The sequence below is a fragment of the Gallus gallus genome, chromosome 18, assembly GCF_016699485.2.
Source record: "Gallus gallus isolate bGalGal1 chromosome 18, bGalGal1.mat.broiler.GRCg7b, whole genome shotgun sequence".
NCBI classification, from domain to species: Eukaryota; Metazoa; Chordata; class Aves; order Galliformes; family Phasianidae; genus Gallus; species Gallus gallus.
Genome location: NC_052549.1, coordinates 4,809,174 through 4,823,366, shown reverse-complemented (window position 1 = coordinate 4,823,366; position 14,193 = coordinate 4,809,174). Strand labels below are relative to the sequence as shown.

General features: G+C 51.3%; 3 protein-coding genes across 19 annotated transcripts in view; all 3 read left to right on the top strand.

Moving 5' to 3' along the window:
* The window catches only part of MGAT5B (alpha-1,6-mannosylglycoprotein 6-beta-N-acetylglucosaminyltransferase B), a 59,420-nt gene that overhangs the window by 22,389 nt on the left and 22,838 nt on the right, over positions 1-14,193 (top strand). For 13 of the 17 annotated variants that reach the window (XR_005840688.2, XR_005840686.2, XR_005840687.2 and 10 more), the window contains exons 3-5: positions 2,262-2,406; positions 13,863-13,975; positions 14,061-14,134. Coding sequence is in view for 12 of the 17 variants with exons in the window: in XM_046902116.1 (XP_046758072.1) it covers positions 2,262-2,406; positions 13,863-13,975; positions 14,061-14,134 (332 nt within the window). In the remaining 5 variants the exon portion in view is untranslated. Of the gene's footprint in view, positions 1-2,261; positions 2,407-9,997; positions 10,037-10,141; positions 13,191-13,862; positions 13,976-14,060; positions 14,135-14,193 lie in introns of those variants that run through there. The other 4 variants (XM_040649657.2, XM_015295286.4, XM_015295287.4 and 1 more) reach the window with 4 other exon arrangements.
* LOC124417293 lies at positions 10,142-11,401 on the top strand. Its single transcript, XM_046902120.1, has one exon. The coding sequence runs from the start codon at positions 10,397-10,399 to the stop codon at positions 11,399-11,401; it is 1,005 nt and encodes a 334-aa protein (XP_046758076.1). The 5' UTR covers positions 10,142-10,396.
* LOC107057173 (endogenous retrovirus group K member 8 Gag polyprotein-like) lies at positions 10,142-12,880 on the top strand. The gene has a single exon (XM_040649661.2). The coding sequence runs from the start codon at positions 11,408-11,410 to the stop codon at positions 12,092-12,094; it is 687 nt and encodes a 228-aa protein (XP_040505595.1). The 5' UTR covers positions 10,142-11,407; the 3' UTR covers positions 12,095-12,880.

Genomic DNA, 14,193 nt, shown 5'->3' with positions numbered 1-14,193 from the left:
CATCGCCCTGAGGGGATGCTTTCTTTTCCTCCCCTGATTTCATCCAATTACTTAGCTGTATGCTCTTCTGAAGCACCATAAATAATTCTCCTCCCTTCGCTGTGTTTACCAGCATGTCTCATGAAATCCAGTAAGATATGATTGATTGCAATCATTATTTCATAGTGCCGCTATGAAAACCTCTGTCAGGTTCGGTGATTGCCTTTAAAGAGTGCCTGCCACTCAGAGAGCTGTCATACTTTAGCAAACTCCAATTAATCCGTTGAGCAGTTTTCCTTGTGTTTTCCTTCCCATCATAGCTGATTATCAGGGGTAATTAGAATATTTCTCCTTTTGTATTCTGCTTTTTGTTTTGTTTTGTTTTGTTTTTTTGCTGAGAAAAGTCACTTTGCGAGGCTTGTTTTGCAGGGGTTTGTGCTGCTGAGATGGGTTTTGGGTTCTGCTGCCTCCTGCCATGCTCTTCGTCATGGCTTAAAGGCTGCAGATCCCCTTCTGGGGCTGCGTGGCTCCCCCCAGATGCAGCACTCCGCCACAGGTTAACGAATCCATCCCAGCTCCTGCGTGTTTAAAAGAGTCGCTTCAGCACTTTTCCTCCTTTCTTTTGGGTTTTAATGAGGCACACTTTCCAAGAGATGTAATAATCGTTGCCAAAAATGTCAGATTGTTCTTGTTATCCTCCTTAAGCTCCTGGAACAACAACAACAACAAAAAGGCCAACAGTGGAAAAAGAGAGGGGTTGGTAGGGAAGAGCTTCGGCTTCATCACCGAGAGCCAGGGGAGGGCATGGGTGGGGGGAACACATGCTGGGACTGCTGCTTTTGGGCAGGGGCTGTGCTGCCTGAAGGGAGAACTCCACTTCCCAGCAGCAGCATTGGGATGCCAAAGAAGGAGAGTTGGGATGTGGAAGAAGGAGCACTGGGATGTGGAGGAAGGATGTGGGAATTCTCCTTGGGGCGCCCCTGGGGTTGTGAGCGTCCCTCAGGGAGGGCTTTTCCAGGTTCTGTGCTTTAATAAGGGGCAGAGCTGCTTCTGTGCCAGGGCTGTACGAGCAGCCATTTGAATTTCAAACGAGCAGCACCACTAAACAAGCATCCTTAATTAAACGGATACAGTCTGGCTGCAAACTGGGGCAGCAGCCCGGCTCGGTGGCTGTAAATCATCTTCACTCCCTTTCCAGGCTCTGTCCTTGCCCCTTCCCAGCAGCACAGTGTGGCTGTGGGTTCCCTGTGCATTTTCTGGCTTAAGCCCCTCTCACAGCTGTTACATTTTATTGGCTCTGCGTCTGGGCTGTGTTTGGAGATGCACTTGGCCAGTGCAAATTGAACTCCAGCATCTAAGCTTCCACTTCTGTCCCCTGCGACATCTTTAAACTGCACCTTTGTTAGCAGTTCTGCTTCTTAATGGGAAAAGCTGGGGCTCACGTCCTCCTCAGAGGGCTGCACCCTATCTTGGGCACTGGGATAGACAAACGGGGCTCCTGTGTCCCCCAGCCTGGCCAGCACCTCAGGCATCCAAAGATTCAAGCAGAAGTCCCTGACTTCTTGCCATGAACACAGTTTGTGCTGCCCCAGAGGTGCCCCACTGCCAATGCTGTGGGGTGTCCGTGTGTCCCCGTGCTGCCTGCTCATCCCCTGCTGCTTCATAACTGCAATGTGCACTGCCCTTTGCAAAGCTTATCTGAGTGGAATGGCAGAGATAAGCAAAATGAGAGAAGTTTGGGGGATTATGTGCTGATTAAGTTATTACTAACATGAAATGAATGGCGCTGAGATGAAACAGGAGCTTTATTTTCAGTTGCTTGGCTCTGGGCTGACTGGCATTATGCTGAAGATCAAACCAGGAGCCTGTGTGCTGAAGGTATGGGGCTCAGGAAACTCAGCTGCCAGCACGACAGCAACCTGAGCTGTGCTAGCGGAGTGTGAAATGGGGCTGGGACCCAGGGCTGGGACCCAGGGCTGCCCTGCTGGGAGTTGGCTGAGCTGCAACTCACAAACAGGGTTCTATTGCCCGCAGCCAAATCCAGGTGCAGCAGAGCTCAGTCTGAGCTCTGTCCCTTGGTCAGGAGGGCAGGTATGGAGCTGCAAAGCCGGGAGGGGACAGCGGGGCACCATGTGGTCCCTGAAGCACTGTGCCCAGGGCTGGGGAGCGTGGTGAGGGCAGCTTTGGGGCTGAGCATTGCAGAGACTGCTTCAGCACCCGGCTCAGTCCCCCTGGCAGCGCCCGGCTGTGACCGTGTTCCCCTTGCTCTCTGTGCCCCACAGTGATGGGCGCGCTGGAGTCCCGAGGGGTGCTGCGGCGGATGAGCGACATGCTGGAGCTGCTGATGAAGAGGATGGACATCCTGGCCAGGCTGGAGAACGGCACTGATTTCCACAAAGGGGACGAGGCGCGCTTCCCTCTGGACAGGTCAGTTGGAGGCACCGATGCCCCCATGCACAGCTGCTGTCCCCAAAATCATGAGCTTGGGGGATTTGTAGAGGGGTTGCCATGCCCAGCACCTTGGGGTGGGGCTGGGAAATCCCAGCCTCGCTGGCCCTCATCTTCCACCCAGTGCTGTTGGTTTTGCTCATATGGAGTTGTGGGTGACCCATTGGGTGTGTGACAGTCCCCACTGCCTTGTCACCATTGGGGGTTTCTGCATCTCTCCGTACCCACGATCACTTCCATTCCTCTTCCCACTGCTTCTCTTATGAGCCTCTTCTGCGCCTATAATGGAAAATATAGTAAGAGAGCCTGTAATTAAAGGCTGTGCTGCGCCGAACTGAGTGCACACACGAATTAAAGCTGTGCAGGAAGCCTGGGAGTGCATGACTTTGCCTTTTAAGTAATGTAATTTTAACCACTGAAAAATATAATTTGCCTCTGTAATGTCAGGTGCTGGGGATTTTATTGTTGCGAGGCTGCGTGTTAGCTGCATGCACCAGCAGTAATCCTGGAGAGGAAGGGACGTCGCTGCTAGACTGGAAGGCTCTCGCTCTCATTGGTGATGTTCTGGGCCAATTTCTCATTAAAAGAACCATTAATTCCAGGTTGTAATAATTTCTGTACATCAGAGATGAACTTAAAAGCATTTATATGAGCCGGCAGCAGTCGCCTTGCAGGGAAATCTCACGTTGGGTGGCAGCAGCCCCAAGAAGCTGCTCGTCCCCAGGGGGGTCTTGGGCTTCTCAAAGGGAATCATGGCCCTTGGTGCCACTGTCTGTGCTGAGGGGGTCTGATCCCGCTGTGTCTGAGTGGGATTGCAGAGCATGGACTGCATGGAAGCATCTTCTGGATTCTGTAGCTGTGCTGAGATGGTATTGAGTGGCTGAAATTACAGATCCCTTAATTTTCAGGAGCAGAGTACTCCTTGGCAGGATCAACTTCTTCCAGCTCATCACCTTTTGCTCCTTACACGTTTCCCCTTGAGAGGGGAAACGACAGCCCAAACGACAAAAGCAGTGAGATGAACCCAAGCACAAATGAGCGAGGCCGTGTGCATGCTACAAACACCACTGGAAGCGATCTCATGCGCTGAGCCCCATCAGCATCTCCATCGAACTGAGCTGCTGTGTGGACCCGTTGGTACCATACAGTCATTTTCCTGCATTGCCATCCAGCCCCTGCTATGGCTGAATTTGCGTTCTGTGTCTGCAGGAGATGAAGGCATTGTGGTGGGGCTGATGGTCCCGGCAGCATTTACAAACACCCTCCTTTGATCTCCAGTGACCGACTTGAAGCTGTCAGCGAACGATAATACAATTAAAGGGTGATAATTTCAAAAGGATTTAATTCTTTCAAGCCCCTCTGGTTAGCACGGCTGCCACAACTGTGTCCTCCTCTGCTCAGCACAGCCAGGAGCATGGGCTCCTGCAGCTCCTCCTGAGCAGCAGTGGGATCTGTCCTGCTTCTACCAGGGGCTCTCCTGCTGTGTTGGATCTCCATAAAAACAGTGAAGGTGGGGGCACCTCCTGGGTAGGAATGAGCCAAAGCCCCTTTGTGCTCTATGGAGTCATGGAATCACTGACGTTGGAAAAGACCCTCAGGTCTATAGAATCATAGGGTCACTAAGGTCGGAGATCCTCAAGGTCACCTATGAGATCACAGAGCCATTGAGGTTGGAAAGATGCTCGAGATCATCTGTGGGATCATAGAACCATTGGAGTTGGAAAAGACCTCAAGATCATCAACCAGCAGCACAGCCCCCAGCATGTTCCATGCTCCCAGGGCCCCCATGACAGTCTTGCAGGAATGGTTTTCTACCCAGAAAGTGTGTGGAGGAATTCAAACAAGCAAGGTATAATTAATTAGCAGGCTTGGAAAGCTGCTCAGCTGTCAGGAGCGACACAGCTGGAAGTGACTCCAGGGTTTTTCATGGCTGAAGTCACCTGAAGCTTTGCTTGTTGCCCCATAACTGCTGTCTGTAGGCACTCACGTGTGTCAAACCCACCTCCTGCAATGCTTCAGGGACAGCTTTGGATAGACCCAAGTGTCCAGCATCCTCCTTAGATGAGGTGATGAGTGTTTTTTGGGGGGGAAGGCTCCTGGTTTGTCTCTCTGGGATAGGAGGCACGAGCTGCAGGATCTACTGCGTTGTGCTGAATTGTGCTGGATTTTGCTGAATGCCTTTTCCAGCCCTTCCCTCTCCCAGCCCATGCAGGAAGGTAAGCGATGAATTTCCCGATGAGCACGAGCAGGCTGCCAGTCAGCTGCGGGAAAATCAATACCACTGTTAATTGAATGCAACCCTCATAAATCATCAGAGGGCAGGAAATGAGAAGTACTTATGGAAGCCTCCTGGAGAGCTGTTTGCTGGGCAGGGGAAATATTAGCACACGGTGAGAGCACCGGTGTGTGGCTGGAAAGAACCTAGGGAGGGGTGGAGGGGCTGTGCAGGGGCTGATCCCAGCTGGACTCGGGAGCTGGGGGCTCATAGGAGCCCAGGTCTGGGTGCTGGGGCTGTCCTCAGGTGGGAGGTGACAGCGGGGTCCTGAGTGGGGGTCTGCCCTGCTGCCCCTCTCGTCCATTGGCCCTGTGTACTGGGTAACGTGCAGGCTGTTATTTACTAATGGCTGATTAATCTTCAGGCTTAATTACTGCCGAGGCTCAGTTAATTTCCACGCGCTTCGAGTATTTGTTCTTGTAATTGTTACACAACTCCGTATTCCCCTGGAAATTAGAATTCTCACTGTATGACTCCAAGTGGGTGATGCTCCTGCATCCTGCCAACCCGGCTCCCCAAATTGCTGCCATTAAGGAGCTGCTTCAGTGGCACTGCTGCTGATGGTGGGGACCCCCAGCAGCACCCAGGTCCTCTCTCTTATCACTTCTGTGCTTGCATCTCCCCAGCACCTCCAGGTTTGCTGCAGCCACTTCCTCAGCAGCCTTTGCTTTCTGCTGTTTTTGGGCTTTTCCACCCCGAAGCAGTGATGCCCTTGGGGCTGCCTTATTGCTTTGCAGAAGGGGTGGTTTGATGCCTCAACACATGAAGGGCAAGTGGCTTTGAGCTGTGCTTGGGTGGCTGGCTAGCCCAAAGCACCCATGGAATTTGGGTGCATCCTCCATTGGCGCCCACAACACAGATTTTGGAGAATGGTGTGTGGCAAAACTGGGGGCTTTGGGGCTGACTTGAAGGCAGCTTCCATGAAGGAATGGTGATGCCTCCCAGGATCACCAAAAGCTCTTCCCAGCAGCCTGCAGGCATCAGACTGCCTGGGCATGGAGACAGATGTAGCTGATTTACGCCCCTGTCAAGTAAACATTAATGGACATTGAAGTGACTGAGCCATAACCCTTCGTGTTCCCAGGAGCAGAAGTTGCTGCTGCCTGTACTTAGGGCTCTGTTCTGCTCATGGTACCCCATCCCTGGAGGTACCCAAGGCCAGGTTGGATGGGGCTCTGGGCAACCTGATCTGGCTGCAACCTGGTCTAGTTATTGGCAGCTCTGCCCACAGCAGGAGGGCTGGAACTGGATGGTTGTTGAGCTCTCTTCCAACCCAAGCCATTCTGGGATTCTATGGTTCTAAGAAAACAGGGCTTGGGCTTATAGCTGCAGCCCCGTGTTCTGCTTGGGAAGGATCTCTCAGCATCTTACAGCATTCTTAGAGCATTTTAATCAATGATTTTGACTGCTGGCGAGTTCTGCTTGTGTCAGAGAGTGTGCAAGTTGCAGGTCTGTGATACTGGAACTGGTCAATGTGTTGGAGTACGTGCGAGCTGCCCCCAGCAGGTCTGTGATTCTGGCTGTGACTTGTTCTCTTGCCAAGGGCTCTTATTTTTCGTGCAATTCACTGCTAAAATGGCAGAGGCTTTTTGAGGGCTGCAGCTCGCTCAGGGTCTGGCCCTTTAAATGCATTTTTGTGAGCAGCATCAACTGCTGTAAATGGAAAATAAAATAAATTGAAATACTTCGGTGTGTAAAATGCCCCGGTATTTATTACTCGATCTGTCATTTGGACAGCTGGGGCTGGCCATGCGTGTGGTTTCCTTTCTGCAGTTTGCTTGGATGTAGCTCAGCTCTGCTCCTGCAACACCCAATATTCGCTTCAAATGAGTTCCCATGGAGCTCTCCTGTCCCCAGATGCGCTCCCCAGGTTGTTTGCCCCATATGAATTCACAGAGAGCGAAGGTTTGCTGTTCTGCCTCGTGTCTTTGGGCAGTAAATCTTTAAACATTCTCTGTAAGAGCGGTGATGCAGTGGCACAGCTGCCCAGGGGGGTGGTGGAGTCCCCATCCCTGGAGGAACTCAGAAACCATGGAGATGTGGCACTGAGGGGTGTGGGCAGTGGGCAGTGTTGGCGGTAGGTGGGAGATTGGACTGGATGGTCTTAGAAGTCCTTCCCAACCTCAATGATCCCATGATTCTATGATTGTAAGGAGGCGAACGCCTGTACAGACATCGCCACGAGCAAGCAAAGCCCGTTGGTGAAGGGCTCTGTATGAGTGCTGGGATGTGGATGTGTTACCTTCCAAACATCTGCTTTTTTCCATCCATGTCACTCTCTCCAAAGTCAGCAGTGATCGGAAGAAATAGGGAGACCTCATTGTGGCCTTCCAGTACTTGAAGGGAGCATATAAACAGGAGGGGGAACGGCTGTTTATGAGGGTGGACACTGATAGGACAAGGGGGAATGGTTTTAAACTGAGACGGGGAGGTTTAGGTTGGATATGAGGAGGAAGTTTTTCACCCAGAGGGTGGTGACGCACTGAACAGGCTGCCCAAGGAGGCTGTGGATGCCCCATCCCTGCAGGCATTCAAGGCCAGGCTGGATGTGGCTCTGGGCAGCCTGGGCTGCTGGTTGGCGACCCTGCACATAGCAGGGGGTTGGAACTGGATGAGCGTTGTGGTCCTTTGCAACCCAGGCCATTCTATGATTCCATTCTGAAATATAAGATGAGCAAACAAACACGCTTAAGGTTTGTATTACGGAGACAACGCACAAATAGGAGGAGATTTGTCTTTTCCTAATGCTGCTTTATATAAAAGGCAATAAAAGCGTGGTGCTTTGTAAAGGGATAACCAGGCTGAGGCTGAGTCGGTGCGGCAGGGCTGAGGGCGAGAGGCAAAGCAAAGGGGAGCAAATTAACGTATGAAAAAGGGAAGGAAAACTCAACCTCTGGCTGTGTTATGTGGCAAATGATCCGCCCGTGGGGAAAGATACGTCTTAATAGCAGTTTTTGGAATGAGATGAATACTGTATACAGTGCATTATAAGCCACAGTGTGATCTGAATCGTAATCAACGTGGGGAAGTATAAATCTGAAAATAATAAAGATGAAATCAATATTGATGGTAAAAGTACTGTATTTGCTGTAGTAAATGGTTTTAAGTTCCAAGGGGAAAATTTGTTCCAGAAAACCTATAGTAATTTACTATAGTTTCAATGCTGGCATAGTCCCCGTGTATTTTGGTGGCATTTATATTGTCGCTATAGGAACAGTCAAAAAGCAGCAAGGAGAAAGGGCTCTGTGCAGGGGGATGGCTGGGGGCAAGCTCTGGGTTTCGCCATGCTGGCGCTTCGCTGTGGTGTTTCTGGATGGTGAACAATCTCCCCATCCTGCTTAGCTGCCGTTTAGCAGAATGGGCCCCTCACCTTGTCCTTCTCCAGTTACTGGGAGTAAGGCATCACATTCTGATGAGCTCCAGGAAAACCTTCTTGCGTTTGAGCTTTTGCTTTTAACTGTCTTATTTCCTTGTCCTCTGCTCAGGAGACAAATCACTTTAATGATAGTTGATATAACTTCTACTTAACCTCCTTGTCGTCTCATTAATGCATTCAATGAAATGTTCTGCTCGAGCTGCAGCCCTGTAGCACCGGTGCAGCTTTCACCCCAAGCATGGAACCCTCTGTTCCAGTGCTGGAGAAAGCTGGTTTGGGGAATGAAGGTGGTAAGCATGCGAGGGGTGGGAGCTGGAGCGTGGCTTCTTGTTTTGGGTGCTTTCTACAATGATTTTTTCCTTTTAACAGATGAAAGACGCCAAGAACTGTGCTGGACATTTCAGCTCCATAAGAGCTGAAGGGAAGGAAATATTCCCTTTCTTGATCCAGACCGTTTCAGTTCTCGTTTCCTCTTAGGTAAACCTTCTGCACTTTGTGGGAAGCTGAACGCGACGTGGATGTCTTGTTCCAGAGAACTAGAAGTGCTGCTTGCACGCCGTGATCAAACACCCATTTAATATCAAAGGGCTCTGCCTTGAAGCCTTTGTGTTTGGGGAACAGCTGTAGCATGCAGGAGCCAGGCGGGCTGACATGAATGCTGGGATAAATCTTGGGAAGCAGCAGGACGCAGGCTGGCTGTGAGGATGAGCCCAGAGAAAGCCTTGAGTTTGGAGTGATCCTGATCTCATGTGAACGCGTTTGCCAATGCTCAACCCTGGGGGAACCCACAGCTGGGGATGGGATGGAGACCTTCAACCTTTCACAGAACCATTTGTGTTGGAAGGGACTTTTAGAGCTCATCTAGTCCAACTTCCCTGCAGCGACATGGACTTTTGGGATTCACCAAATTCTTGGCTGTTTGCAAGCTGGTTTAGACCTTATCAGGGGATGGGGTGGCTTCTAGGTGGAGGTAGAAAATGTATCCATTCCCATCCTCTTGCACTGCTGTGAGTGCTGGGGAAACATGGGGAGCATCTACACCAAGCCAGTGTCCCTCTCCTGTCTGAGCAGAAGGTTGGGCTCGTTGGCTCTAAATTCAGTAATTCTTGAGTTTGCTCCTATTCTGCCCATTCCAACCTTTTCTTGGCCTCTACAGGCATGAACAGTGGTCTGACCAATGCTTCCTGGTGGATAAAGACCTGCAGAAAAGAGGCATTTAGGAGCTTTCAGGGCTGGCTCAGCCCTCAGACTGAAGCTGTGCTCACAAGCTAAGCTTGTCACAGGTCATTTTTGCATCTGTGTTTTACCAGGGTCTCACAAGGATTCTTCCTGTTACAGCAGCTGGCAGGAGACCTGGGCTTTCTTCTCTGCAGAAAGGTTGAAAGTTACTTGGGGGCAATGGTGTCCTCTGCATTTATTATTTCTTAAAAGCCTAAGATATGTGGTTCCCCGTGGAGGTATGCAGGTTGAGTATTGATGGTCATAAACCATGCCAGGAGGAAAAATGTGGGCTGCTTGCTGCTGGAGAATGGACCTTAAATCAACAGCCGGAGCAGTATCGGTTCATAAACCCAGGATTTTTTTAGCCTTGAGGACAGAGGTACTTTAAATCGCAGCCTTCGGGTTCAGTGATCTGCTGGAGAACAAACATAAAACTTCAGAGGGAAGGACCTGATATCAGCACATATTTTTGTGCCAGCGGTATTCAAGGTAGCCCTTTTGGTTCTGCTCACTGCTTCTGACATCTCCTTGTATTATAATTGTGGAGAGTGTTTGCACAGAATGGCTACGTGGCAAGGGCCATGATGGAATACCACTGGTGCAGCCATAAAGGGAGTGTGTGACTAAAGGCAAGGGCAGCCCGTCCTTGAAACAGTCACAAGTTAGCCAGCTGGATGAAAAACAGGATGCGCAGACACAGCGATGAGGAAGTAGCAATCGCAAGGCTAACCGCAAAGGTCAGATGTAGCAATACATAATCCGCCAATCCTGAGCTATGCTTTTGCAATATGTATGAGCTCATTACCTACTGTATAAATACAATACCAATGTGCCTAATAAACGAGACTTGTTGATCATGACAGCTTGAGACTCGTCTCCCGCGGTTATTTTCCGACAAATGGTGACCCCGACGTGATACAGACCGGGGAATTTCGGCTGCCACGAACGGAGACTGCGTTGGGTTCGGGTCCCGCAGCTAGACGGACGGCGAAAGAGTGAAAGATTGGACTCCGCGCCTCGGGTGACCACAGCGGTGGGCTCGACCGATACGTGCTGCTGAAGCTTGGAGGGCTGCAACAGCGCTGACGTAGGTAAGGATGGACAGGCAAGCAGCATATGATTTATTTACCGCCTTCTTGAGAAAGAGACAATTTCAGGGGCTAGATCTAGAGAAGGAACTCCCTGCCCTGTTGAGTCACGCGGTATCGTACGGGTTCTTTGCCAACCCTCACTTGGTACACACGCTAGATGAATGGCGGCGGTATGGGGATAAGCTCTGGGAGTTAGTTTTGGAGGACGACATGCCAGCGAAAAAGATGAGTAAACTATGGAAGGCGGTACATAACGAATTACTCATGAGTCAGGCGGAGAAAAGGGCAGCTCAGGGAGCTCAGGCGGCTCAAGAAACGAACAAAGATTATGGGTTGGTATGGGATAGCACTCCGAACCCTCCCTCTTATCGCACGTTTATGCTACCCTCTGCTCCCCCTGCGCCCATAAACGGAACACAGGAGGGATCAGTCACGGAATCAGCGGAGGCACCTCTGCGCCGAACAACAGGGCCGTCAGCCCTGGGCGACTCCGAACCGATTCCCGGTGCCGAGTCTGACCTTGCGGAGGCTATAGCCAGGGAGAGACGGGAGTTGTGGACCATGTTAGCAAGACATGGGATGGAAGGCGGAGATAATGAGCTTGTGCAGGCAGCAACAGAAAATCTTGCGTTCCCAGTTGTTTGTACTCCCACGCCGCAGGGCGGAATACAAGCAGAAATTCGAACTCTAGATTGGAAGATGTTGTCCCAACTACGGGCTACAGTGGGGACATACGGAGTAACCAGTGAGCCGGCTAGACAGATGATGGAATATTTATTCAGCACGCATATACTCCTCCCGGCCGATATTAGAGGCATAGCTAGATTAATTTATACCCCTCTCCAACTAATATTGTTTAATGCACACTGGCAGCAGGAAGCCGCGGTATCGGTGGCAGTGCAGAGAGGTCCAGGAGACCCACTGGCAGGTATAACAGTAGAACAATTGATGGGTCTTGGGGCATGGACTCGGGTAGAAGCACAAGCAATTTCCGGGCCTGACGTCTCCTGAGAAATAATGGCCGTAGCCAGACGGGCTATGGACAAGATAAAGGCTCCTGGAGGTACACCTATTTACATGGGGATACGACAGGGGCGGGAAGAGCCATTGGGTGATTTTGTGGATAAAGTTATGGATGCGATCAAAAAGGCTAGCGTACCAGAATACATGCAAGGAGCGCTGCTTAAGGAGTGCGTACTACAGAACGGGAACCCTACCACCCGGTCTCTTGTAAACACACTACCTGGGGACTGGTCGGTCCCAGAGTTACTGGAGAAGGCTGCCACGGTCCCCTCCGGAACCCAGGCCTCCCTAGTCAGCGCCTTGCAAAAAATTGGAGATGGGTTGCGAGAACAGGCTAGGGCATTTCAGGAACAGTCGAGGTCAGCTCAAACTCAGGTGTTGGCAGCCCTTGCGCCCCTCCAAGCTGCAGCCTCCATGGGCCCCCACTCGCGCGGCAACTCCCGCATGAAGTGCTTTCGCTGTGGGAATGTCGGACACATCCGCCGTGAATGCCAAGCAGATGGGGTCTGGTGCGGCAAGTGTCAATCGAACACCCACAACGCCAACGCCTGCCGCCGAAAGTCGGGAAACGCGAGGAGCAGCGCGAACAGCAGCCGCGCCCGGACACAAGTAGCAGCTGCAGCATCGAACGCCCCCGACGGCAACAACCCCAGCCTGCCACAAGCGGGAGCCTCAGCCTGAACGTGGCAGCCTCAGTAGATGTTACCATTTTATCCAACCAACCCCACCGAATTGCTACCGGACTGTTTGGCCCTGTTATGATAAATGGACAAGCGGTGGGAGGGCTGCTGCTAGGAAGATCATCAGCCAGCATGCTGGGGCTATTTGTCTTGCCTGGGATCATAGATGCAGATTACCAAGGAGAAATTATGGTTATGGCGCATACCCCCTACCCGCCAATAAGGATTAACAAGGGGCAACGGATAGCTCAGCTAGTTCCGCTGCCACAACTAACGAAAGGGATGACACCCCTAAAGCAGGAACCGAGGGAGCAAAAAGGATTCGGCTCAACTGGGGGACTGACTCTGCTCACTATCGACCTGTCAGATCGCCCAAAGAAACCATGCACATTGTATTACCGAAATCAGAGCATTATTCTGACAGGATTATTGGACACGGGCGCAGATACATCGATCATTACCCCAGGAGAATGGCCGTCGGAATGGCCACTCCAGTCGTCCACTACCACGGTGACCGGGGTTGGAGGAGTGGCGTTAGCGAGCCGGACCCCTATGCTCACGGTAGAAATAGACGGCCGAAGAGCCACAGCTGTGTTCTCACTAGCCTTGCTCCCGCCCACAGTATCCTGCCTTATCGGTAGAGACGTGTTGGCCCAATTAGGCCTTGTCCTTACCAATGAACACCCTTTAGGATAACGGCCATTGCTTGGACTTTCCTCATTACCTACTGTATAAATATAATACCAATGTGCCTAATAAACGAGACTTGTTGATCATGACAGCTTGAGACTCGTCTCCTGTGGTTATTTTCCGACAAATGGTGATCCCAGCAGCAGCAAGAAAAATCCATGACCCAGCTGCTGCAGAAGGGGAAATTATTTGCTGTGATAACGGCGCTCATCAAGGCATCGTTTGCAGTGGAAATGGCAAGCAGAGCATTGGGGGTGGAAATCTCTCTTTGTCGAATGTGGCACCACTGCTCATGGATTGAATTCTCTGCCCTTCTATACCTGACACCAGGTTTTAATTGACATCAGGCATCTTTGCTGTGCTCTGTCACTCGTGCTGCTCTGTCTGTGCCATGAGATGTGTGGAAGGTAATGGTGCTGTTTACACAGCTGGAATTGATTGCGAGCGGCGGTTCGATAGCTGTCATGTGCAGCCTTATGAGTCAGTGGCGTTGGGTCTTTGACCACGTTGAGATGGTGCCCATGAGCTCTATGGGGCCATGACATGGAGCTCAGTGCCAGCCTGGGGTCTACTGCCAGTGTCCCTGACCCTGTCATCTCCCTCTGCCCCATAGCTCTCACCGTTGGGTATGGAAGTCTGCTCATTGCCAGTGGGATTGGACTTGAGGCCATCCATGCGTCGTTGTTTGTGGTTCTCAGGGCTTTCTATGCCTGTTGCTATTTTTGCCATCCTTTTGCTCAATTTTTGGTTCTTTCTCCTTTTTTTAACTCCCCATGTCTTCCTGCGTGAGCTGCAAGGCCAACAATCACAGCGGAGGATTTTCAAGCATAGCACGTCTGAAATAATGCAAACAGATTTCGCCCGCATATTTAGCAGTTCCCGATGTAAAATGCAGAGATGTATTTGCTGTTTATGAGCACGCTGCAAAAAATAGCAGAAAAACTGTTTTATGCCGTTTTAAAGTCAGGACTCTTTGAAGCTCCCTGCTGGATGAGGCGCTGCCGTGTTGCAGCCTGCAGCCCAGCTCTGCAAGCCTGGGTTTTCAGGATGTTTTCAGGGTCTCTCTGCTTTCTTCCCAGGTTCCAGCCAGCGGCCGGTTTGATGGAGAGGATCCAAGCTATTGCTCAAAACGTCTCAGACATCGCAATAAAAGTAGACCAGATTCTCCGGAATAGCCTCATGAACGCAAAAAGTGAGTGCTGTCCTCAGGTGCCCAGCTCTTCCAGCCCCATCCGTTCCTTGTCTTGGCACCCACTACCTGCGTTGTCTCTCTGCAGTGGGGGATGGCAGGAGGGACCAGTGCGAGGTGCCCAGGGACCCCAAGTACCCTGACTGCGCTGGGAAGGTGGAGGTGAGTTGGAGCTCCCCACGTGCCCAATTGCCATGAAGCCACGGGGAGGTGTGGGGCTG